The sequence below is a fragment of the Monodelphis domestica genome, chromosome 2 (assembly GCF_027887165.1).
Source record: "Monodelphis domestica isolate mMonDom1 chromosome 2, mMonDom1.pri, whole genome shotgun sequence".
Classification (NCBI taxonomy): domain Eukaryota; kingdom Metazoa; phylum Chordata; class Mammalia; order Didelphimorphia; family Didelphidae; genus Monodelphis; species Monodelphis domestica.
Window position 1 is genome coordinate 212,247,499 of NC_077228.1, and position 25,136 is coordinate 212,272,634.

At 46.9% G+C, this 25,136-nt stretch overlaps 2 protein-coding genes across 7 annotated transcripts in view; one reads left to right on the forward strand and one right to left on the reverse strand.

Moving 5' to 3' along the window:
* Positions 1-4,484: 4,484 nt before the first annotated feature.
* On the forward strand, positions 4,485-8,802 carry GALK1 (galactokinase 1). The gene is made up of 8 exons (XM_001377548.4): positions 4,485-5,120; positions 6,361-6,550; positions 6,819-6,941; positions 7,134-7,269; positions 7,452-7,633; positions 8,145-8,295; positions 8,373-8,535; positions 8,611-8,802. The coding sequence occupies exons 1-8, from the start codon at positions 4,956-4,958 to the stop codon at positions 8,680-8,682; spliced, it is 1,182 nt and encodes a 393-aa protein (XP_001377585.1). The 5' UTR covers positions 4,485-4,955; the 3' UTR covers positions 8,683-8,802.
* Positions 8,803-8,897: 95 nt separating this feature from the next.
* ITGB4 (integrin subunit beta 4) overlaps positions 8,898-25,136 on the reverse strand; it is a 50,845-nt gene continuing 34,606 nt past the window's right edge. For 2 of the 6 annotated variants that reach the window (XM_007482639.2, XM_007482640.2), the window contains exons 23-41: positions 25,116-25,136; positions 23,797-23,945; positions 22,990-23,169; positions 21,765-21,913; positions 20,090-20,285; positions 18,934-19,085; positions 17,234-17,414; positions 16,681-16,818; positions 15,447-15,629; positions 15,226-15,357; positions 13,352-13,552; positions 12,305-12,535; positions 11,963-12,118; positions 11,330-11,479; positions 10,287-10,475; positions 9,973-10,125; positions 9,645-9,809; positions 9,436-9,558; positions 8,898-9,339 (exon numbers count right to left, since the gene is read on the reverse strand). The exon at positions 25,116-25,136 is cut by the window's right edge and continues 3 nt beyond it. In XM_007482639.2, the coding sequence (XP_007482701.2) occupies positions 9,191-9,339; positions 9,436-9,558; positions 9,645-9,809; positions 9,973-10,125; positions 10,287-10,475; positions 11,330-11,479; positions 11,963-12,118; positions 12,305-12,535; positions 13,352-13,552; positions 15,226-15,357; positions 15,447-15,629; positions 16,681-16,818; positions 17,234-17,414; positions 18,934-19,085; positions 20,090-20,285; positions 21,765-21,913; positions 22,990-23,169; positions 23,797-23,945; positions 25,116-25,136 (2,998 nt within the window). In that variant the 3' untranslated portion in view covers positions 8,898-9,190. The remainder of the gene's footprint in view (positions 9,340-9,435; positions 9,559-9,644; positions 9,810-9,972; positions 10,126-10,286; positions 10,476-11,329; positions 11,480-11,962; positions 12,119-12,304; positions 12,536-13,351; positions 13,553-15,225; positions 15,358-15,446; positions 15,630-16,680; positions 16,819-17,233; positions 17,415-18,933; positions 19,086-20,089; positions 20,286-21,764; positions 21,914-22,989; positions 23,170-23,796; positions 23,946-25,115) is intronic. The other 4 variants (XM_056817133.1, XM_056817132.1, XM_056817130.1 and 1 more) reach the window with 3 other exon arrangements.

Sequence of the window (25,136 nt, forward strand, 5' to 3'; positions counted from 1 at the left end):
TTGGGGGAAATGAAATGAAATTATTTTCAAATGTGCAGAAACTAGCAAAATAAATACGGACAAACTTGTTTTAGGAAACTCTTACCTACTCCTGGATCACCCAGGCTGAACAGTAAACCTTCAAGTACCCACAGATCACAGATCTCGCCCTGGATAGGATTATCAGATATAGTCAAATCTAAAGTACCCTTTTTGTCTTCCAAATTTCTCTCATTAAATCTAGGCAGGCTCTCCTAGAATTCCCTTTCCCTAGCCTCCATGTAAGTCATTGGGTTGTCCTTCCTTTCCTAAATTCCCTAAAAATTCCCTAAAATTCCTATATTCTCTTCCTAGCTTAGTGAGTGTTGCTAAGTTGGTGCATGACTGTGTGGTGGCCATGAAAGCATTGTCCCGATTAAAGACATGTTCTTTGTAACTGCTTTGGTGGTTCTGTGCTTTTCCAGATTAATAACACCCACACTGGCTATGTATGAAAATGTTGTGTCTTATTTTCTATCTTGAATCATTCCCTCTCTGTCAAGGAGTAGCATCAGTCCTTTGGAATGAGTTACACCCAACAGAAATTTCAAAGCAGGTGATACTCTCAGAGGGTCTACCCCTCAGAGGGAGCCGGGGCAAGCCCGGATCTAGTACCCAGGGAAAGAGAGATGGTGCTCCATTGGCAGGGAAGCAGAGGAACCTGAAGCTAAAGCCAATTGACACTGTGTTCATTTAGAGCCTTTCTACATTATTGGCCACTTATGGTGGGGAAAGATTTTCCCCAAAGCTTATTGGGGGATATGTCTGAGGACCTGGGGCAGGGTCTCCCTAGACCTAATATTTTCTTTTAAAAAAAAGGGGGGGGAGCTGGGTGGCTCAGTGGATTGAGAGCTAGGCCTAGAAACAGGAGGTCCTGGGTTCAAATCTGACCTCGGACACTTCCCAGCTGTGTGACCCTGGGCAAGTCACTTGACCTCCATTGCCTAGCCCTTACCACTCTCCTGCCTTGGAGTCAAAAGACAGAAGGTAAGGGCTTAAAACAAAACAAAACAAAAAAAGCTAGTTTTTTGCTGCAGAGAAAGGCAGAGAATCTGGTCAATTCTTACTTCCCTATTTTCTTTTTTTAAATTTTCTTTGTTTTATTCCAGTGACAAATTTAAACATAAGTTTTCCAGGGTTACATGACTCATGTTGTCTCCCTCCCCACTCATGTAGCTGACAAGCAACTCCACCATTACCTCCCTATTTTCTGGCCATATACTGTCCTGGGACCTAGTTCTCTTGACTCTCTCTCCCAGCTTATTTCAGAAAAGTCCCAGCTATGCCTCACTTTACTTCTTTCTCTTCTGTTTGCTCCTCACTTCCTCCCCCTCTTTTCAACAGCTGAGTGGTGCACTCAATTAAGAACTGGCTCTGGAATCAGAAGACCAGCATTTAAATTGGGACTCTGGGACTCTGGGAACAGTATCTCTGGGAGAATGCAACCCACCAGGACATTCTCCAAACAGACTTTTATGCCCTCTGGAGAACTTGGTACAGCAAGCTTGCCTAGAGAGGCAACGAGGCCAGCAGCTGGGGCATCCGGGAGCAGTTTACAATGAATACAAAAGGAAAAGGTCCAACCTAGAGCCGGACTTCTTGGGAAAAGGACTTTAATACTATGGGAAAAGCTACTAAGACAAATAAGGGTACTTCACATTTGATTTTGTCGACTAATCCCACCCAAGCTGGGGTCACCAAACACTTCAAGGTCTATTGTTCAGTCCAAAACATGTGTGCCTGGTACTTCCTTCAGGGTGAATTCTCAAGGGTTAGGGGCAAACTTGAAACTTGCAGAGAACCCAGTTGACAATAGATCGGTAGACAGACCCATATTAAAATACTCTTATCTCCTATCTCAGAATCAATACTGTGTATTGTTTCCAAGGCAAAAGAGTGGTAAGGGCTATGCAATGGGGGTTAAGTGACTTGCCCAGGGTCACCCAGTTAGGAAGTGTCTGAGGTCTGATTTGAACCCAGGACTTCCTGTCTCTAGACCTGGCTCTGAATCCACTGAGCCAAGTAGCTCAATAGAGATACCTGTTCTAATAGAGCTATCTGTGAAGCACTTAGCACATTGCCTGGCACATAGTAGGAACTTAATAAATCTTGTTCCTTCCCTCCCAGTCCCAGTTCTGGAACTATGAACTATGATGAAAACTCTACTATTTTAATGTTTTGTATGACTTCATATGTACAGTGGATATTATATTTTTTATCTTCTCAATGGGTGTGGGAAGGAGTAGAGGCAGAGAGAACATGGAACTGAAAATAAAAATAAAATGAAAAAAAATCAACATTGTCATTGTTCCTGGATGGAGTGACTCAATCTACTTCTCTTTTTCTCTATTTAGTATAACTGTAACTTTTTTTTAACACTGTTTTATTTGGTCATTTCCAAACATTATTCATTGGAAACAAAGATCATTTTCTTTTCCTCCCCCCCAACCCCCCATAGCTGACGCGTGATTCCACTGGGTATCACATGTGTCCTTGATTCGAACCCATTTCCATGTTGATGGTATCTGCATTAGAGTGTTCGTTTAGAGTCTCTCCTCAGTCATATCCCCTCCACCCCTGTAGTCAAACAGTTGCTTTTCATCGGTATTTTTACTCCCACAGTTTATCTTCTGCTTGTGGATAGTGTTTTTTAGATCCCTGCAGATTGTTCAGGGACATTGAACTGACACCAATGGAGAAGCATAACTGTATCTTTTTTTTTTAAAAAAAAATCACATTTTACTTTATTGTACTTTATGGAAATTGTTTTTTTACAAGTTGAAAGTTTGGGGCAATCCTGCGTCAAGCAAGTCTATTGGTTCTATTTTTCCAACAGTATGTGCTCATATGGTGTCTATGTCATATTTTGGTGATTTTCACAATATTTCTAACTTCATTATTATTATATCTGTTTTGGTGATCTGTGATCAGTGATTTTTTTTTTTAAACCCTTACCTTCTGTCTTAGAATCAATACTGTGTATTGGTTCCAAGGCAGAAGAGAGGTAAGGGCTAGACAGTGGGGGTCAAGTGACTTGCTCATGGTCACACAGCTAGGAAGTATCTGAGGTCAAATTTGAACCTAGGACTTCCCATCTCTAGGTCTGGTTCTCAATCCACTGAACCACCCAGCTGCCCCCTGTGAACAGTGATTTTTGATGTTACTGTTATGATCATTTTGGGGCACCACAAACCACCTCCATATGAGACTTCAAACAATTATTGGGTGTATGCTTGTTTTAAACATTAATTAATTTTTAATTAAAATATTTTATTTTCCCAATTATATATAATAGCAATTTTAAATATATGTTTTCCAAAATAATAAGATCCAAATTGTCACCTCATCTCAGAGATGGTAAGGAATTTGATACATGTATTATCAAGCAAAACATACTTCCATATTGATCATTGTCATAGGAGAATACTCATAGAAAACCAACCCCTCTCCCCCAAACCTCCATAAATTAAAGTGAAAAACAATGCTTTGATCTGCATCCAATTCCAACAATAACTGTAACTTTTTGATCAAGGTTCACTCTCTGGTCACACTCCCTTTGTGAGATTTTTCCCATTAAAATGCTCCTTAAAGGCTGGGACCCTCTTGGTTTTTGTATTTAATATTGATAATAGTTAATAATATATCACATATAGAGAGATTTTGTATTCTTAAATATATCCTATATATAGTTCCCATACATACTTATGGGAATGTATGATCCTATATACAGTTACCTATATCTATTTTTATCTATATTGTTCCTATTTATCTTGTATATTTCTATATAGTTTCTATAACTCATAAAAACAATATATCTATATATAAACACCTGTATGTGTTTATATTTATAGATACATGTAGATATACACATGTATGCATATATATACATATACATATATAAACACAATATTCCAAAAGTCTTAGTGCAGCTTTGAGTTTAAAATTGCACTAAGCATTTTGGGCCACCCTGTATATTAGGGATTTGCAGCACATCTTTTGTTATGCACTGCATCTTTTATACTTGTGTTAATATACAGTTTTAATTTTTAAAAAATAAAGTTTTAAGCTTAAAATTGCACTGAGACTTTTAGGACAGCCTATTCCTGATAGCATACCTTTTATATTTGTGTTAGTGTATAGGAAGGCTTTTGGGATCCTCTGTATATAACGGACATACAGTGAATCTTATATACTTATTATATGGGAAGGCTTTTGGAACACTGTATATTAGGGCTATCCAGACTCTTATTAGAGATGCCTCCCATCTCTATTGACAACTGTCCTTCGTATCTTTAACTGTATTGATTTTATTCGTTAAGGGCATTTTGCACGTCCCCGGGGAAGCAAAGCCCACTCTCCTGCCTTTCTTTCGGGGAGTCCAGCATCAGTTCCCTCTCACTCATGCAGCCCGTCGCTGGCTTCTTTACCCAGCCACCTCCCGGCAGAGGACGCTAGACAATCCCGCCTCCGCCGCCATCCAACGTTAGCAAAGGCAGCCTCGGCGGCAAGCTCCGGGCTTTAACTTCTCTGGGCTTCAGTTTCTTCCTCTGTAAAGTGAAGGAATTGGACTAGACGGTCCCTTCTAGTTCTAGATATAAGCTACGATGGCAGGAGCCCATCCTGCTTCGCTGCAGCCCAGTTCCACGCGCGCATGCACGCACACGACCGCACGCACGTCCGCCCGATGCCCCCCTGGGAGACTCAAAGCGGAATTCGATTAGAGGGAGGAGCGTGAGGCGCCTGCCTGGTGCAATATTGGAAGTGTTCGGACGTTGGAACATTTCCGGAGGGGTTGACACGTCCGGAGCTGGGCCGGCTCGTGCTGGATTGAGACCGGCCAACTTGAAGCTCCGCCCCGCAGCATATACTGGCACGATTAGGGAGGCCTTGGCTCTACCCTCACTCTAGATCTTGGCGGAGGGCGGACGGCAAGCGCTATGTCTGCTTCCCGGGTACCAGAAATCGATGAGCTGTTGAAGGAGGCTCGGAATGTCTTCCAGAAGGAGTTCGGGTCCGATCCCACAGTGGCTGTGTCTGCGCCCGGCCGAGTCAACCTAATCGGGGAGCACACGGACTACAACGAGGGCCTGGTGCTGCCTATGGTAAGGGACCCGAAGCCCGGGGCTGGGAGGGTAGAACTTCACAGACCTCCCCGCCCCTCGCTTAAAGATTTTTAAGGGAAACTGACGCGTCCGTTTTACTGTAGCAAGGGAAAACGCTCCTCGTGCGAGGGAGAGCCCTCCTTCGCTGGGCAACACTTGCTCCTTGTACGAAGGAATGAGTTCATCGTGCGAGGGAATGCGTGCACTCTTCGTGCAAGGGAACTCTTGCTCCTTGTGCGTGGCAGGAGTGAATTTCTCCTACATCCTGGAGTTGCAGGGTGAAAGCCAGATGGGCAAGTAGTAGAGCGGGTTTACGGTCTTGGCTTTTCCCCTTGTTAGTGGGAAGGAAGAAGGAAGAGTCGCTGGGGAAATAGAAATCTGCTGGGAGAAAGGGTGTTCGTGGCTGCCCCGGGTGCATTCCACTGGGTTGCCTGCTCAAGGTCTTAACCGGTAGCAGTTTTCAAAATCCCGCGGCTCATTTCGGAGAGGGTAGGGTGAAACCCCCTCTGCCGCTGGGCGGACGCCCTAGATGTACTACTATAGTTATAGTTTATTCTATAACTATGAAAATTGAAAGCCCAAAGGGACTTGAGAGAACCTTTCTGGGGGCTTCTGTCTCTTACCTGAATAAGGACAGGTAAAAAAAAAATTAAGTTTGAAAGGGACCAGAGAGAGCTTCTAGTATATATGTTTCCTCACTTTTATCTGAGTCCCAGATGTAGTTATGGCACAACCTAGGAAATCTCTGCAATCCAAGGTCATTCTGCTATCTCATTGCTGTTTAAATAGGTAGGTGGGGAGGTTCAGGGTTAGAGAGTCCATCTCTTGATTACTTTTCCCATTTAAGAATTCTGGGCCCCTTTGCTGCTGTGTTCTCTCTGTGACCTCTTCTCCTCTACTTGGTGCTGGGAGCTTCATGGGGCAGAGTCCAGACCTGTGTTTATTGTAGTAGTTGGCCTCATCCCTGAAGACCATGGGGGAGGGGGGTGGGGAGGTGTTAGAGCCCCCACTGCCAGTTTGTGCTAACAGTTTTTCTGGGACCCCCCCACTACCCAGGTAGCTATAGAGATCGGCTCCCATTTCAGAGTCCAGGGAACCTAGAATAGTTGGGAGGGAAGGGGAGTCCCAAGGCCTGGCCTCTGGAGATTGTCTGTCCTTGCCTCTTCTCATTTTTATGTGTTGGAGAAGGTCCTGATGGATACCTCAGGGTAAGACCTTTATATTCTTCCTTTGTCATCAGGCTCTGGAGCTGGTAACAGTGCTAGTAGGAATTCCACGGTCAGATGGCCTCATCTGTCTTGTAACAACCTCAGAGCATGCTGATGAGCCAAGGCGGGTAGAGTTCCCAGTGCCCACTGCAGAGCAGCCTTTGGAACCTGGGATGCCATGTTGGGCCAACTATATAAAGGGGGTGATAAAATATTATCCAGGTATGTGGTTGGGAGGAAGGAGGAGAGGAGTTCCCCTGGACAACTTCCATATTCTCCAGGAAGTTCTGGATAAGATGATTGATTGGGAGGAATTGATATCTTGGCAGGGTGGGGGCAACCTTCCCAGATACCAGGTCCCTCTAATCTCTAGGGATGTAGACCACAGCAGACCTTTTACAGGCCAGCCACTACTACTACTTAAGTAGGTCTCACCTTTGACCTCTTTGACCCAGGACCTCATTTCTCTGCTCCCTAATTTTTTTCCTAGCCACTGGTTCCATCCCAGGCTTCAATGTAGTGGTGGCCAACTCAGTGCCTCTGGGGGGTGGACTGTCCAGTTCTGCGTCCCTGGAAGTGGCAACTTATACCTTCTTGCAGCAGCTTTGCCCAGGTAACTTGTCCAGGCCCCATCCTCCCTGCTCTGGGTTGGGAATCCTTCCTTGCCCCCACCCCCTTGGGGCTAACTCTTCCCCTTATACCCTTTACACTACCCTTCCACCTTGGCCCAACACTAAACAGGGCCCCAAGGGCAACCTCCTTCCTTGCCCCAGTCCTCCCACTACACCCCCCCTATGTACCATAGACTCAGGGTCAGCAACCGTGCGTGCCCAGGTGTGTCAGCGGGCAGAGAACAGCTTTGCAGGGGTGCCCTGTGGCATCATGGACCAGATCATCGCACTATTTGGGCAGAATGGCCACGCACTGCTCATTGATTGCAGGTCAGGGACTTTGTTCCTCTTCTCTGCTCTATTCCTGGTCTCCTTGCTCCTTCTCATGCTGGTGTTCTCACCCAGCCCAGAAAGGGCATCATAAGGGTGGCTTTTCCTTCCTGGGCCTCTGGGGGTGGATGGCACCCATTAAATGGCATGAGATGAGGACCCTTGTTCTTCTCTCTCCCCAGGAACCTAGAGACGTGCCTTGTGCCCCTGTCAGACCCAGGGTTAGCTGTGCTCATTACCAACTCCAACGTCCGACACTCACTGGGTTCCACGGAGTACCCTGTCCGGCGACGTCAGTGTGAAGCAGCCGCCAAGGCACTGGGCAAGAAGAGCTTGCGGGAGTTAGACATGAAGAGTCTAGAGGGTAAGGGACTGGTGAATACTGTCTTGGAAATGAGTGGGGCAATAAGTAGCACTCCGGACATTGTGTGTGTAAGAGAGGGAGCTAGAGGAAGGGGAGAGATAGATATGGGAGGGGTGGGAGAGAGGGAGGGAGGGAAGGAGAGGGACTATCTAGCAATCTTCAGTTTATCTCCTGCCTGACTGTCTCTTACTATCAAAAAAAGGCAATTCTCTAGGCTTAGAGTCCTAGCTTAAATCTGGCCTCAGACACTTCCCATCTGGGTGACCCCGGGCAAGTCACTTGACCCCCATTGCCTAGCCCTTGCTCTTCTTCTGCTCTGGAACCAATACAAGGTCCTGATTCCAAAAGAAGACAGGGGTTTATTTTAAAAAAGGTAATTCTTAGACCTTCCAGACTGATAACACTCCGCCATAGGCTGGGTTATCTTTTTTATTCTGTGACCACACTCTTCTCCCTCAGGGTACCCAGCCTTCCCCTTAGCATGTCATTGCTGATAACAGTTTCTTCTTAGCTGGGAAGGAGCTGCTGACCAAGGAGGAATACCGAAGGGCCCGGCATGTTGTGAATGAGATCCGGCGCACATCCGAGGCGGCAGCTGCTCTGAGTTCTAGTAACTACAAAGCCTTTGGGCAGCTCATGGTAGAAAGCCACAACTCCCTTAGGTAGGCCTGGGGGCTCCCCGAGCCTGGGCTCCTGTGGCCGCTGCCCCACACCTCACAGAACCGTGTGCCTTGTCCAGGGATGACTTTGAGGTGAGCTGCCCAGAGCTGAATCAGTTGGTGACGCTGGCCCTCTCGGTACCTGGGGTTTATGGCAGTCGGATGACTGGAGGCGGCTTCGGCGGCTGTACGGTGACCCTCCTGGAGGCAGAGGCGGCGAGCAGAACCATGCAGCACATTCAGGTGAGTAGTCCCCATCCCGAGGCACGGGGACAAGGGGGCCCTGGGCCTTGTGCTCAGGCCCCTTCTCTTCCACAGGAACACTACAAAGGGACCGCCACCTTCTACCTCTCCAAAGCAGCCGATGGGGCCAAGGTACAGCCTTTGTGAAAGGTCATGGTGGAGAGAACTCGCTGGACACCTCGTGCTTGAGGCTCCCTTGGATGGCGGCGGCCGGTGGCCAGGGGAAGCCGTCTGTATAAGCCATTAAATCACAAATAGGTTGTGGCAGCTTTTGAGTGTTGTGTGTTAGGAAAGCAGCTTCAGGGACAGGAGAGGCCCCTTTGCTCCCAGGGGGCCCGGACGCATGAAGATGGAAGAGCCAGTTGTTGCAAAAACATTTATTAAGTGGCAAGACAAAGAAGAGCGGCCTCCTGCATGCTCTGACCTGCCCCAGCTCTTTGGTTACAGCTAGAGGACAGGCCGGGCCCCTGGCATAGCATGACTAGCTCATTCTCCTCCCCTCCCCAGCCCCCAAGGAGTCTGCACTCCCTGGGGCACGATGGGCTGGCCCAGAGGGAGGATTCCCTCACCCCTTCCAGGAAGCAACAGACACTGAATTAGGGGAAGAAAAAAGGTGGTTGGGGAAGGTGGGCTGGTCTGAGCTGGCGCCAGGGGCTCAGGTCTGGAAGAACTGGCGTTCCACCTGCTTGGTCAAGGTTCCGCTAGAGCTCGACGACAGGGTCCGACTCACAAATTCCTGGGTCACGTGCCGCCGAGTGAGGGAGCCCCCAGCTTCGAGGTGCTGGGTCTCCAAGGCCAGCCCATCTGCAGGGGATAAGCATGATGGGTCTGTTAGAGGAGGCTCTCTGGAGCTGGGGCTCCCTTCATCCCTGCGCTGTTGCAGGCTTCCCCCCGGCTCACCTGCTAAGAAGGGTTTGGTGATGCTGGAGTGGGTTGTGGTGATGCTGCTGTACTCTCTAGGAAACTGGTGCTGGGCCGGCTCCTGCTGAAGGCCCAGGCGTCCGCCCAGCTTCGGAAAGGGACCTGGGACAGGGACATCACGGGGATGTGAGGAGGTCAGGACTCCACAGAGAGAAGAGAAAGGCAAAACTGGAGCGCCCTTGTCCTACCTCCGTCTTGGGACTCGATGGTGATGATGCCCTCACGCTCTGGCCCAAAGCCCTGTGTTGTCTTGGCCTGAACCTTAAATTTGTAAGGAATGTTCTCACTCAGACCTGGCACCGTCAGCCGGTTCTCCAGGCTGTCACCTTCTACCTGGAAGGTAGTGGACGGACCTGAAGGGAGATAGGGGTCAAGAGCGCAGTCAGGACCTCCTTCATGGTGCAGGTGTCTCCTCTCTAACTTTCCCAACCCCATTCCCACGTCCTAGGGTCCCTCTCTTTTTTCTCATAGACTGAGGGCCCCAAGGATCGGGCCCCCTGGGCCACGGGCGGCTACCTCCTTGGGCCATCTCACAGGTCACCAGGTAACCCAGAATGTCCCCATTGGGCCGGCGGGGTCGCTCCCAGCTCATCTGCAGAGAGTCTGGACTCAGGGCTGTGAATACCAAGGGGCCTGGGGCACTGGGAGTGCTCAGAGTGAAGGTCGAACCTGAGGAAATAGTGGGATGGGGGTGAGATTCATCAGGAAATATGTGCCAGATACTGTGCTTAAGTTTTAAGAAAGGAGGTAGGGTAGTGTGGAAATGAGGGGAGCCCCTCTCCCATTATGTTTAGCTACCCAAGCAAAAATTGGGGAGGGATTGGTCTCACCTGGCAGAGGACTGTGTGGGCTTTGAGGGTGCACCTGGGACTCGATGGTGATGACACCCTCACGCTCTGGACCCCAGCCTTCCTGGCTCTGTGCCCGGACTCGGAAGATATAGGAGTGATTAGGAAGGAGGTCTTCCACCACTACAGAAGTCTGGTGAGGGTCGTGAATGTGTAGCCTTTTTAGCTCACCTTGGGGCCAGAATGAACAAGGGGCAGTTAGGTCACTACCATACTTTGGGGGCCAAGGCCAAGCAGTGGAATGTTTTCTCCTGTTCACTTTGTGACATGCTGTCTCAAAGATGGCACCCAAGGCCCTCCTGGGACCAGATTTCTATCTATTGGCTGGTGTGTTGAAATTACTGGGGTGGGATGGAGCTGGACCCTGTGAGGGCCTTTGAAATACAAAACAAGAAAAGGAAAAGACTGCAAAGGAGGAAGGAGGACACTAAAGAGCTCAAGGTTGGGCCCAGGAGGGATGATTTGGGGAATATTAAAAGACCTTTTTCTGATTTGCAAATGAAGAATTCACTTAATTCTTCCCACGTTCTTATCTCTGGGGCACCCTGGTGTTCAAAGGGTGTCTTGACTAATTTCATTAAAGCATCTTTTTTTTCCCCTTTTTTTCTTCATTAAAGCCGATTGGGAAATAACAATGAACTGATCTCTACCTTTTGGTATACATTCCATTCTTTTAAGGAATTACTGAATCTCAATAGCCCGTTCAGGAATTCAGGAATCCTTGTAGCATTCCAGCCTAGGTTTTCCAGAGCAAACACTTCCAGAGGCTAGAATTTCACTACCAAGTATTGATAGCTTTCATTTTTTCCCTCACCCTCTAGCCCCCTTTGAACTTGAGGAATTCTCCAGAAGGTCACTGCTTAGTCACTTATGGCCCAAATTGACCAGGAGTAGAAGCCACTCAACCCCCCCAACCCCACCCTATAGATCAGCCCAAGAAGCTATCCTGAAGGCCTGGCGTGAAAATCTGCCCATCCTGCTTGGTAGCTCTAGGAGTGTTCAGTCCCTGTGAGGATGCCCCTCACCTCCACTCATCAGCTGGTACTCCATGCTGTAGCCTTGCAGGGCTCGATCACATTGTGGCTCCTGCCAGCTCACTTTCAAGGATGTGGGTCCCAGGGCTGAGAATACCAAGCGTGTGGGGGTGTCGGGCACTCCAGAGGGCAGACGGGATTCTGGAGAGGGGGGAAGAGAATCATAGAATGACTGGTGAAGAGAATAAGTTTGGAATTGGCTTCTGAGGGAAGGCCTTGTGCCCCTTCCTCCTGCCATGGTGGGTAAGGATCCTGAAAGGGTTAACTAGATCCTGCACTAGCAACTGGGCCAGGGTGGCTCATTCGACCAATGGCATGCCTTCCAAAGGAATTGGTATTTGCTTGGACCCCATTCACCAGCTGCCTCCCTCTAATCAACTTTTCCACAGAGAAACAGTCACTAGCCTTCTTCCCTCCCCCTTCTCTATTTAGAAGCATCTTCCTCCAGCCCAGGAAAGAAGTATTGGAGTGTCGTTAGAATATCAGCACAGATGGTGAGGTGAAGAGTTAGCAGCCCAGCGTGGCATCTGCCAATGATAATCATGAAGATAATGAGGACAAGCAGATGTGTAGATGAGAGCAGGGAGGCCAGGGCCACATGGAACAGACCATCACGGGCTCTACCTGGGCCCCAGGTGTGTGTTGCTGGTCTGGCCAGGATTACAGAGTCCTGAAAGCCTCTGTAGGAGTGGAAACCCTTCACCTGTACTGGGTCCTTGGACTCAGTTACCTGGGCCCCAGGATACCTGCTCCCTCCATCTTCCTGAATGGGAGGGAGGCCTAGGATGGATAAAAAGGAGAGAGAGAGGTTGGGGCAGCATCGGGCTGTTGGATCCAACCTGTGGAAATCTAGAAAGACAGGACTAACAGAAGACCTGGGAGGCCCAAGAACAAGGGCCACCTGAAAAATGGATAACGAGGCCCAGCCACAAGAAGGCCTCCCCCACCTCCATCAAGGGTCCTCACCATAGGAAGAGACGGTTGCCAGGGTAGTGTAGTCTCTAGGCAGGGTGGACGAGTGCTCTGTGCGGGTCAGGGAGTGGTAATCTTGGGTGAGAGTGGAGGACGTGCTTAGTATCCGGTGTTGTGGGTGGGGGCTCAGGTGGGTGCCATAGGCAGAGGTTGTGGTGGTCATCCTGTGCAGTGAGTTAGCACTGCCCGGAAAAGCGAAGTCCAGCCTCCCATTCATTAAGTGCTCTGCATGGGAGAGAAACAAAAGAATCATAGCCCCCAAGGTCTAGAGATAGAAAAGAAGCCAGAAGTCACTTGGTCCAACCCCCTCATTTACTGAGGAGGAAACTGCAGGCCAGAGGTCTGGCCCAGAGGCACAACCCCAGAGGTGGTCAGAGGATAATCTGACTTGGAATTAGGGTTTTTTTCTTCACCAGGCCCTAGTAGGAGAGGGCACATCCCACCCCTAAATCTGATTCAATTACTTCCCTTTGAGGGGCTGGGGTGGTGGGAAACAGAGAATCTGATTCCCAGAAGGCTTTGCCAGGAACCTAACCTCCCCTTTCCCCCAGGGCCCTTCAGATGACCAGTTTGTTAGGTGGGCCCTTGAGGTCTCTGTGATGCCCTAGGGTCTGGGTCTGATTTGTATCGGGCTTCCCATAAATTCCACCCCTTGGTGCCGGTTGCATTCTTTCCCTATCTGCAGAATCACTCCTAGAAGCCCCCAGAGGAAGGTTTCCTTCACTTCCAGGTCCTGAAAAGGTCAGGGGAATGCTTGCTTTCCAAGGCAGCAACTTCCAGCCTCTGCCTTTAGAGCTCCAGGATTTAGGCTGATCCGGGCACTTTCTGAGATTCAGCCCCACTTGGGAGCCACATTTCTGGCCTTCATTCTCTTGCTAGGGGACATGTGTATTCCTGCCTCTGGTGTGTATTTGGGAGGGCCTCGCCAGCTGTGCCAACCTGACCATCAGGGCATGGTATCAGGGGGAGGGGGAAGAAGCTGTTTAAGGAACCAAAGTCTGTGTGCCTGACTCTCAGCAGGGCAGGGGCTTCCTCTGTCACCTGCTGGGGGGTGGGGTGTCCCCCTTCGGGGGAGGCTGCCTCCTGGGATGCTATCATCTTGGGACAGGATGAGCCCCTCAGCCTCAGAGGAGAGCCCGCTGCTGCTGGACAGGCGGGGGATGAATTCTGGGGGCAGCTGCCACGTGATCTGCCGGAAATTCAGGTTCTCCCCTGGCAGTGGCTCGAACTTCCACCCGGAGCCTTGGGAACAATGAAGGTGGCAGGTTGGCACTGCCCCTGAGGTGGGTATAGGTCTGGCTTGATACAAGGGGCACCTGTACTGTTGCTATTTGAGCCGTTTGCCCATCATCTGGAACAACCTAAACTCAGAGGAAAGTGGAAGGGCTTCTACATCTAGTTATTGATAGGAAGAGAAAAGGTCATGAGAAGAAAGCAAATGAGAACATCAAAGTGGCTGAAAAAAGGCAAGGTAAGAGCAGGTAGGATTGAGAGTATGTTTCCTTCTGTGGGAAATAGGCATCAGGCGGGGACCAGAGTCAGGAATGTTGACGCTATCAGAGGCCTTAGAAATATCATCCTTGTTTTATAGATGAAAGAAACAGGTCTAGGAAGGGGAAATGATGTAGTCAAGGTCATACTGCTAGTTATTAGTACAGTTTGGACTTGGCATTTATATCCTAAACTAGAGCTCTTCACTATTGAAGCCTTGTTTTATTCTTTCTCAATTAAATATAAAAACATTTTTTGGCATTTGCTTTCAAATATTAAGAGTTCCAAATCCTCTTCCTCTCTCCCTCCCTGTCCCACTCCTTGAGCGGATAAGCAATTTGATATTGTGAACCCCAATCTCTCTTTCAAATCCTTACCTTGTCTTAGAATTGCTACTGAGTATTGGTTCTAAGGCAGAAGAGGGGTAAGGGCTAGGCAATGGGGGTTAAATGACTTGTCCAAGGTCACACAGCTAGGAAATGCCTTGAGACACAGGACCTCCTGGCCTGACACTCCACTGAGTCATCTAGCATGCTCTGAATCCCAATTTCTTAAAACAGGTTAGCATCCTCCTTTGATTCAAATCCCTTCACGTAAAGCTAACCGATGTCTATGGGGCCTCCTACAAGGCCAAAGAAAATCGATAGTGGGATTGCACATTGGTATTAGCAGTTCATATTTTTCAAAATCCTTTTGCATCCATTCTTTTCGGTGAGCCTCACAGCAATCTGGGAGGTGGGCAAAGGAGATGGAACTCTGAGGGATGAGGTGATTCCATTCGGAAGTCACACTGTGAATTAGCGGTAGTGCCAAGAATGAACCCTCTTTCTGCCACACTTGGCAGGCAGAGGAAAGAAGGGACAAGAGGAAGGTGGGAAAGATAAAGGAAGAAAAAGAGGTATATATGAGGGAGAGGGGGATGAGGCCCAAAGTAACAGCAACCCTAGGTGCTACCAGTCCTGAGGCTCCCCGATCCCTTTCCTCTATGCCTAGAGAACTGTCTCTTGGTCAGTTGGAACCAGAGGGAACTCTGGACTGACTGCCTGTTTTCCTGCCAGCTCAGCAGAGTGATTTTTTGCTTTGCCTACCTGCTTCGGTTACAGCTGATTCTGAGATAGGCAGATGTTCTCACTGAGTGAGTTCCTGGGATGTTTCCAACAGTCCTTTGAGGCCACATTGTGTATTTTATATAGTTACATATTTTCAGATACATGTAGCCCAGTATCCATTGCTTGATGGGATACTCTGGTCTCAGGACAATTCATAATGGGTGAAAGGATGGATAAAGAGTGGGCTCTGAAACAAAGTGGGCACTCTCCTTCCAACTACCTTCTCTCCGGCAATAATCCTGCCTTCCTTTGTTCCAGAGCTGTTCCCAGTCAGGATTTCCCCCTCCCAACTGCTGCCTTCCAAACTCAATATACCTGTATCGTCAGAGACGCTGGGTCTCTGGCTGCTGGCAGGGGAGCGTAGGACATCATCGCTGTACATGAGGAAGCTGTCATAATCTTCCCCTCCCTGGGCATCTACGATGGGGATGTCTGGGATGATGGGAACTAGAGATGGGAAAGGGATGAAATGAGCTAGGATTTATCCTTCTGTTCCTCTTTTCCTCTTGGCTTCCCCGCCTAGCCTCGATACTCACTGGACATTGGCCGTTTAGGTTGGGTGGCAAGATTGATGATGGCTTCTCTTTCTGGCCCCCAGCCTGCTCCATTGCAGGCCTTTACTGTATATCGATAGGGCTGGGACTCTCGAAGGTTTTCGATCAACAGTGTCCGCTTCTTGGGTGTATCCACCAGCACTTTCTTCATGGGCCCGATGGGTTCTGGGGCAAGGGAAAGAGAAAGCTATCATGCTTCATGGAATCCTGTCTTAGTCCCAGCATGAACTCACTGGGTGACCTCAAGAAAGTCATCTCAGCTTTCTGGGTTTCCATTTCCCCTGGTACAGCAATGAGGTGAATAACCACTGATCTTTATTTGTACCCCCAGTGCCAAGGATCATGCCAGGTACATAGTAAGAACTTAATAAATGCTTGTTCTGATGGTCTATTTGTAGCTGTCTATCTTTCTGTTTATCATCCATGTATCCATCTATCCAACCATCTATCTATCTGTCCATTTGTCTATCCTATCTGTCTATCTACCTGTCCTATCTATGTATCTTTTTGTCTATGTATCCATTTATCCATCTCTATCCTATTTATCTATCTATCTCTATCCATATCTATGTATCTATCTGTATGTCCATCTATTCATCCATCTTTCTATCTATTCATCATCCATCCATCCATCCATCCATCCCTCTTTATCCATCTCCATTCATATCTATCTCCATCTGTCTGTTTCTATCCATATCTATCTTCTAGTCTATTTATCTGTATGTCTATCTCCATCCATATCTATCTATCTGTCTATCTGTCTGTCTGTTTGACCATCAGGAATGTGAGGATAGAATTAAACAAGATTTCTTAAAATCCAAAATCCAGGGTACATTTGATTTTCTACAATCACACTCAATTTTTCCTTGATGGGATCTATAAAATTCCAACCTTCTCTGCGTCAATGTGGTTTAGTGTCACCGTACCTATCAGTCATGTGCCCAAGCAAAGCCAATGTATTGTAAACTTGAAAGAAAAAAAAATCTGGGAATGTATTCCACCTTCTCACCCCCTAATTTCTATATTATTATTGGTCAGGATTAATTGTAACAGTGTACCCTCCATGTAGCATAAGGTTAACTCTACTATTATTACACTCTCTTGGGCACTGTTCAGTGGAGATGTCCCCTCTGCATATGCTCAGATGTGTTTTGGATAGTGGAATCTTCCATTCCTAGGTTTTTATGAGGGTAGGAAGGGGTCTCAGAGCCCTTACTGTTGTCCTCATTGACCAGTCCATAGCAGACTTCATAGGCGGTGATCTCCCCATTGGTCTCAGCTGGCTCAGCCCAGCTGAGCTGGGTGACAGTGGAGGAAACAACATTGAAGGCCAGGCGTCCAGGTTCACTGGGGACTGTGGGGAGTAGAGTGGAGAGATGGGGGAAAGCAGTCAGTGGTGGGATGAGGCATCAGGAGCCACCAGAATGTGGTGAATGAGAAAGGAAAACGGGAATCTCTGAGGCTAGAGTAGGGAGATGAGCCATGGGGATAAGGATAGGAGGGACTTTCTTTTTAACCCTTACTTTCTGTCCTAGTAACAACTCTTAAGATAGAACTCTTAAGATAGACTAGGCAAATGGGGGTGAAGTGACTTGCTCAGGGTCACAGAGCTAAGAAGTACCTTGGGCCAGATTTGAACTCAAGATGAGTCTTCCTGACTTAATCCACCGAGTCACCTAGCTGCCCCTGACAAGAGGCTTTTTCCAGCTTCAGGACCAGAGAGACAAAGTAGGAACAACCTTGAGGTAGAAGGTCTGGGAAAGACTTACCTTCTTCATTGGTTCGGCAAGACACTAGGGTGCTATAAGGCCCCTCGCCCATTGGCCCATAGGCACAGACCCTCATCTCATAGTCACAGTATGGGTAGAGGTTGGTGAGCTCCACTGAGGGTACTTTGCAGTCAAGGAACTGGGCTTCTGATTCAGAGTCGCCCTGTATCCAGTATTTTACCTGTATCCACAGGGAAAGGTGTCAAAAGGAAAAGGTCCATCCCTTGGGTTATCACACAAAGTGGCTTGTGAAAATCCAAACATAAGGACATAGCCAAGGACAGTTCATCAGTCAATCAGTCAAATATTTATTATGCTAAGTAATGGGGTAGAAAGAGTCTATGCTTTTTTTGAATTCACAATCCTAATGGAGGAGAAAACAGGTCAGGGCTTTAAAGATGTGGGCCAATATGTTATAACTTCAGAGATTCAACCGAAAGCAGGTTAAAATAGTCAAAGGATTATAGATCATCTGTAAAATAAGCTGGAGGAGTTTGAAATGGTGAACCACTCTCCAATTTTTGCCAAGAAAACCCCGGATGGGGTCACAAATAGTCAGACACTACTGAAATGACGGAGCAATAATTTGACCCAGGGACACTTAATAAATGTAGAAAGCCAAGATTTAGCCAAGACCTTTGGTTTTAGATTGAACTGTCTTTCCATGTATTTATCTATGGGGTACGTTTTACTTTTCAAAGTGCTTTTCACATTTTTTTTTGGTTTGTTTTATATGGTTCTGTGATTTTAAGGAGGTAGGGAACTCCCAATGAAGAAATATTCTCCACATGGCTCTTGTGGATGGGTAAATTGATTCTGCAACTCATAGTTTCAGATAATTGCCTGGGATACTAAGAGGTTAAGGGATATCACTGAGTTCATACAGCCAATACCTGTCATAGTCAAGGAGAATGAAATCTGAGTATTTGGACTGTGATTTCATTCATTTCCTCTTTTGTGTGTACAAAAATCTTTTCCATAGATGCAGATTAACAACCCCTCTATAATTTACAGTTTGAGTGACTTATCAGGGAGGACTGAAAGGCTAAATGATTTTCCTAGAGTGTGCTTGACAAGGCATGATTCCAACTCAGGTCTTCTTAGCACCAAGGCCAGTCCTCTACTCATACCACGTTGCCTCTTGTTTTATTATCTGAAAGTGTTTTTGTTTGGCAGATGAAGAAACTGAACCTGAGAGAGACCAGATGTCAGCCTCTCAGCCACCTCTGGGTGTGATCTTGGATAAAGGTTGCTGACTTGTTTCAGGCGTGTTTAACTCTTTGTGACCCCATTTGGGGTTTTCTTGGCAGAGATTCTGAAATGGTTTGCTACTTCCTTCTCCAGCTCATTTGACAGATGAGGAAACTGAGGTGAATAGGGTTAAGGGACCGTGACTTGCCCACGGTCACACAGCTAGGAAATATCTGAGGCTGGGTTTAAATTCATAAAGATGAATCTGTCTGATTGCCAGCTCAGTGCTGTAGTCACTACACCATCTGCCCTGTTGTATAAATACTGAAGATAAAAGGTGGGCTGATTACCTAGGAGTACAGATCTAAGAACAGCTATTCACAGCTCTGGACTGGTTATTCCTGCCCAAGCATGTTCCCACTCTATGTAGGAGTTCCCCTCTGAATTCTTCCACTGGTATGGAAAACCTGATTCCTTAAACCCACTCTTCCTCTAGTCCGTCCCCTTACCTTGTACCCAGATGGCTTGCCAGGAGGTGGTAGCCAATTGAAATGGATCCTCCTGGAACCAACGGCCTTGGCATTGGGGTTCTGAGGGGCACTTGGATCACTCCGAGTAGAATATAATGACGACTGGCCAAATAACTCCTTATCCTGACTTTCTGTAGTGAATGGGAAGAGAAAGACATCCTCGTTTAAGCACACACAGTTCCTGGTCAATTTTGTGCCACTAGAGGGAACCAGCTACTCAATAGATGACCCTAAGGAGCAACTTGGGCCTGATCTCCCTGAAGTGCACAGGGGCTGGCTGAGCCTTAGAATCTCATGCTTCAAAAAGGGGAGGCTCTGAGGAAAGCTTCCAGGGCATGACCATGCCCAGCGGGGTCTCAGGATTCCTACCCACCTGCAGGGCTCCTAAAGTTTCAAGATGGCCCTCAGCAAAACTTGGGAACAAGCAACATTTGTTTTTAGCTCTTTTGTTCCACAGTTCTGGTTGTTTTCCCTCTTGTTACTCAGGACAATATTTCTCCACCTTTCTCTAAATCCTGAAATCCCCTGAGCCATAGGCCATCAAGGTATTCAAGTTTAATGTGTTGCTCCTTCCAGAATTTGTTTTTTTTAGCTCTATTTTTCCATGGTTACACGATTCATGTTCTCTCCCTCCCCTCTTCCCCTCTCTTCCCCTCTCCCAGAGCTCATAAGCAATTCCACCGGGTTGTACAAGTGTTATCACTTGATACCTATTTCCATACTATTCATTTTTGTAATAATCTTTTCAAACCAAAACCCTAAGTCATAAACTCATATAAACAAGTGATAAATCATATGTTTTCTTCTGCATTTCTATTCCCACAGTTCTTTCCCTAGATGTGGATAGCATTCTTTTTTTTTTTTTAATTTTAATTTTTAAATTTTCATTCTTTTTCACAAGTTCCTCTGGATTGTCCTGCATTGCTATTAGTACCAGAGTCTATTACATTGGATCTTTCCACAATGTTTCTCTTTCTGTGTTCAATGCCTTTCAGAAATTTTTAAAGAGGGGACCCAATGATGGCATTTCACAGATTATTCATGGGAATTCGGGAGACAGAGTCCCCAAATTATTCCTACATCCAGGTAGGGTGTTCCCCAGAACCACCCCATGTCCCTCCATCACATCAATTACCGATGAGGATCGTAGCAGAGTGTGGATCCCCCAACCGTGCGCCATACTTGGGGTTGGTTAGGTGGATGTGGAAGCGTCGAGACTGATGGCCTGAAAGGAGAGCGTCCACTTCCTGTAGATCCAACAACTTCACCTGTATCTCCTTCCTCGTCTCTCCCGGCTGGAAGAGCAGGTCCCCTTCCATAGGGATGTAGTCCTGGGGAAGAGTAGAATTAGATGCACAGAGGGAAGCTAACAAGGCCGCCCCCATCCAGTCACACCCAGACGTATAGCCACAGACCCAGTGGCAGTCACAGACAGACATAGTCCTCTCCTCTTCCATCTTGACAAGGTGCTTGACTCCATCCTAGATGTCAATTCTAACCTTGTTCCTTACTGGTGGTTCTATGGTAAGATCTCCTTTGGCTACAGAGACTATCTTAAATTGGTATTTGATTGATTGATTTGTTTATTTATTTATTAAGTATTTTTCCATGGTTACATTATTCATAGAATTGTGTTAGGGCCAGTCATGGCCCACATAGACCTGGACTGCTTCTTGGCCCTTTGTTTTATTATTAACAGCCTTATTACTGCAGTGGGGTAGAATGCCAAGTGTGGAGTCAGGAGGACCCAAGTTCATATCTGGCCTCAGACTCTTACTAACTGTGTGACCCTGAGCAAATCTCTTCAGTCTGTTGGCCTCAGTTTCCTCATCTGTCAAATGAGCTGGAGAAGGAAATGGCCAACCACTCTAGCATCTTTGCCAAGAAAACCCCAAAATGGGGTCACAGAGAATCAGACATGATTAATCAAGTAATTGTAAGGCCAAAGTGTAGCTAAGAAATATCAGAAATGGCACATAGAGTCAGATATATGGTCCGGGCAGTGCTCAGTGACTTACCCAATGTCATGGAATTAGTAACTATCCGAGCAGTGAATGGATCATATATCTGACTCTGTGTGCCATTTCTGATATTTCTTGGGGAGGTTTTGGTACCAGAAAGAGGCCAGGGAGATAAAAGTAGAGGTGAGGATTAGTTACCCAAAGCCATTTGGATATATCCTCAAAAGAGACAAAATCATTAGTGAAAATTCTCAAAGACCCAAGCCATTACTCCTTTCCAACCTACCCCCTTCCCATATACAGGCTCACTCTCTCTCTTTCCCCTCCCCTTTCCTCCCCCCTCTCCCTCTGCCTCCCTCTGTGTCCCCCTCTCTCTCCTTCTCTCTCTTCCTCTCTGTCTCTCTCTCTTTCTCTTCCCTTCTCTTTCTCCCTCCCTCCCTCCTCCCTCCCTCCCTCCCTCTCTCTGTGTGTGTCTCTCTCTCTCCCTCCCTCTCTCTCTCTCTTTCTGTCTCTCTGTCTCTCTGTCTCTCTCTCTCACACACACACACAGAGGAAATGGGGCATCATATTGCCTCCTCCAGGCAAATGTCCCACTGTCTTTTTTTTTTTAAATGCCTTTACCTACTGTCTTAGTATTAAATCAAAGACAGAAAAGTGGCAAGGGCAAGACAATTGAGATGAAGTGACTTGTCCAGGGCCACACAGCTAAGAAGTATCTGAGCTCATATTTGAACCCAGGACCTCACTTCTTCAAGTCTGGCACTTTAACCGCTGTGTCCCTAGCTGCACTCATTCCCTCTTCACCCCCAAGTGTCTTTTGAATAGCGCCTGTTGTAAGAAAACTCTTACCCGGTTGGGGTAGGCTGTGTTTTCTTGTGTACGGTAGGAGACTTGAGACTTGCCATTGTCTATGATGCGCCTGACTACAGGAATCCGGGCTACCTGGTCCACGTGGTTGAAGGAATACTCTGGTTGATCAAATGACACTATCCCACTGGCTGCAAGAAATCATGGCAGATGGTATGGAGTGAGATTTCAACCTTCGTTTTTCCCCTCCTTGAGTCATAGGAGGAACCCTCTCATTTGTATGTCCTAACATCTCTCCTGAAACCTTATGGGCAGCAGAGACAACACCTTCATTGTTCTCATCCAAATGAATAAAAGTAAAGACAACACAAAAGATCTTGAGCCTGGACTTATGATTTCATAATGCTATAGCAAACTCCCAGATAAGGAAACTGCCTTTATCAATGCAGGTTGGCACCCTTCTCTGCGAGATGCCTAGAGAATTCAGAGGTTAAGTAACATTTGTTTTTAAACACTTACTTTCTGTCTTAGTAATATTCCAAAACAGATGGGCACAGGCTAGGCAGATGGGATTAAGTGACTTCCCCAGGGTCATGCAGCTAGGAAATGTCTGAGGCTGGATTTGAACCCAGGGAGGTTAAGTAACTTGCCCAGGGTCACATAGATTGTATATATCAGAGATGAGGACTTGAATTCAGGTCCTTCCTGGGTATTGAGGACAACTTTCTCTCTACTATATCAATTAACATTTATGTCATGCATTCAGAAGTGCAAAGCAATTCATATACTTTCTCATTTAATTTTTATAAGAACCCTATGAAGCAGATACTATAGATGAGGAAACAGAGATTCAGAGAAGACGAGAGTTGCCCAGGACAGGCGGTTAGAGGCAAGATTGAAATTTATCATGGGGGCAGCCAGGTGGTAAGTGAGCCAGGCCTGGAATAGAGAGAACCTAGGTGCAAATCTGGCCTTAGACAATTCCTAGCTGTGTGACCCTGGGCAGGTCACTTAACCCTGTTCGCTACTCCTCACCTTTCTGTTTTAGAATATAACTAAAATAGAAAGTAAGGGTTTAAACAAAACAAAACAAAACAAGAAAGAAAGAACTTTGTTAGAAAGGAGAAGCAGCAGACTTGGCATCTTGGCAATGTGCCAGTAGCATCCGAAGAACTCATGCCCATGTGAAGTGGAAAAAATATTCCCTATGCCATCCCACCCCTGTCCTGCCACCATGTTCTATTCCATCCTGAATGTCAATTCTAACCTTGTTCCTTAATGATGGTTATGTTGACCAGACGACGTCCAATGGTGGCAGTGCCCATGGGTACATCAATGGCCTCTACCACCAGGTGCTCATCGTCATCATTATCTGGACGGATGAAAAGAGGGACCCGGACATCTACCAGCTCTACTCCTTCTTGGAACTCCACCATGCCCCGGGCATCTGATGGAGAAAGTAGGGCAAGGGGAAGACACATTGGATCAGAGGAACAAAGTGTAAAAAGGAAGATGAAGAAAATCATTATGGGATTTAGAGCAGAGCAGGACTGATGATAAAATAATAGTCAACATTTATATAGTATTTTTAAAGTGCTTTACAAATATAATTTCCCCTCCTTGGATTCCACTTCCCACTGAGACTTTTGGAACACTCTGAATTATTTCATTTATCCTCATGACAATGGGGGTGGAATGGGGAGGCGAGTGCTATTATTCTTCCCATTTTACAGTGGGGTAACTGAAGCCGATAGAGGCTATGTGATTTGCCCAAGGTCACAAAGCTATTAAGTGTCTAAGGCTAAGGTCAAATTTGAACTCAGGTCATCCTGACTCCAAGACCAACCCTCTTATGCACTGCTCCATCTAGTTGTTTTTGAGATCATCCATTCCATCCCCTTGATTTTGTAGATGAGGGAACCAGCCTCAAGAGTTTAAATACAACAGCTAGAAGGTACAGAGTCAGTATTTGAGTTCAGTGCCTTTGAATTGCTGGTCCAATGTTCCTTTCATTACACCCAAGTCAGAGGGCAGAGTACAGCCCTCGCATGGCTGGATGGGCAGTGCCACCTACCCTGATCGGAGGTGAGGGTGTAGTAGCCAGGGGCCACCTTGAGCTCATGGAATGCCCCCTGGGATACTTGCTTCTCAGTAAGCTTCAGCAGAGGCAACTTGGCTGACCGTGGCGCCATCAGCACTGTGTCCACAATGGTGTGGTCCTGCCTAACTCCAGGGGAAGAAAAGAGGATCATCAAGGTCTAGAGTCCATGTCTATATCTTCCCTCCTTCCACTAGACTATAAGATCCATCATGGCAGGGAGACAAAGATATCAGTACTCAGTCCAAGTAAACACCTCCTAGCACTGTGTCTGTTGGATTTGTTATTATTATTCAGTTATTTCATTCCTATCTGACTCTGTGACTTGAGTGGTTTGGCATTTCCTTTTCCAGTTCATTTAACAGAGGAAGAAACTGAGACAAACAGGGTTAAGTGACTTGCCCAAGGTCACACAGCTGTAAAGTGTGGGGCCAGATTGGAATTTAGGAAGATGAGTATGCCTGACTTCAAGATTGACACTCCATGTATTATGGCGCCACCCCTAGGTCTCTTAGATAGAAAGGGCTTAAGAAAGGTTTGTTGAATAACTAGGAATGGATAGGCAGATGCTGAGGGCTCCTCCTTTCTTTTGTTCCTATTCTCATTTGATCCTGTCCCTTCTCTTCCCACTTTTAGTTCTTTTATCTCCCCACTTCTCACCAACTCCCAATTCTTTCCTGTCTTCTTTTCTGTTCTTTCCTTTCCACTGCTTTTCTGCCTGTCTCCTTGTGCTAAAGATACCAACTGAGAGCAGTAGGAGGTCATAGGTGGGACACTGATTGTTTTGTTAACCTGTCAGGAAGGAAGGAAGGAAGGAAGGAAGGAAGGAAGGAAGGAAGGAAAGAAAAGTACCCGTTTTTTTGGGGGGGAAAGGTAAGAAAATTGTCAAAGGGGTACCCTACCCATCACCATCAAATCCTTCTTGGTTGAGCCCTCTAGGGAGTAATACTCTGTGCTCAACTATAGTATTTCTCATAATCAGACATTTGCTGACACACGGGGGTGCCCAGGGCTTGGAACTCAGAAAACAAAGTCTTGTGGGAGCTGAGATGCCATCTGCTATGTTAGAAGGGTATGAGGATAATGGTGCCAGGCACAGGGACCCTCAGTTGGTGTAGAGCTAGTAGAATGCAAGTTCTTTACTGGGGGACATAGATGCACAGCTCTTTTCTTTTCTCAACCCCTATTTCTCCCCAAAAGAAGAGAAAATGTTGAGGCAGGCAAACAAAGAGAAGATAAAGGGACAGATATCTGAGAGTGATAGTCCTTAGACCACCAGCTAATTATCCACTCACTTTTTTCCAGCATTGGGTTGT

Bases quoted from the DNA above. Each gene is read 5' to 3' on its own strand.
- GALK1 (XM_001377548.4), top strand. From the start codon at position 4,956: ATGTCTGCTTCCCGGGTACCAGAAATCGATGAGCTGTTGAAGGAGGCT. The intron at 5,121-6,360 runs GTAAGGGACCCG...CTTTGTCATCAG, and splicing joins AGGGCCTGGTGCTGCCTATG to GCTCTGGAGCTGGTAACAGT. The intron at 6,942-7,133 runs GTAACTTGTCCA...TATGTACCATAG, and splicing joins CTTGCAGCAGCTTTGCCCAG to ACTCAGGGTCAGCAACCGTG.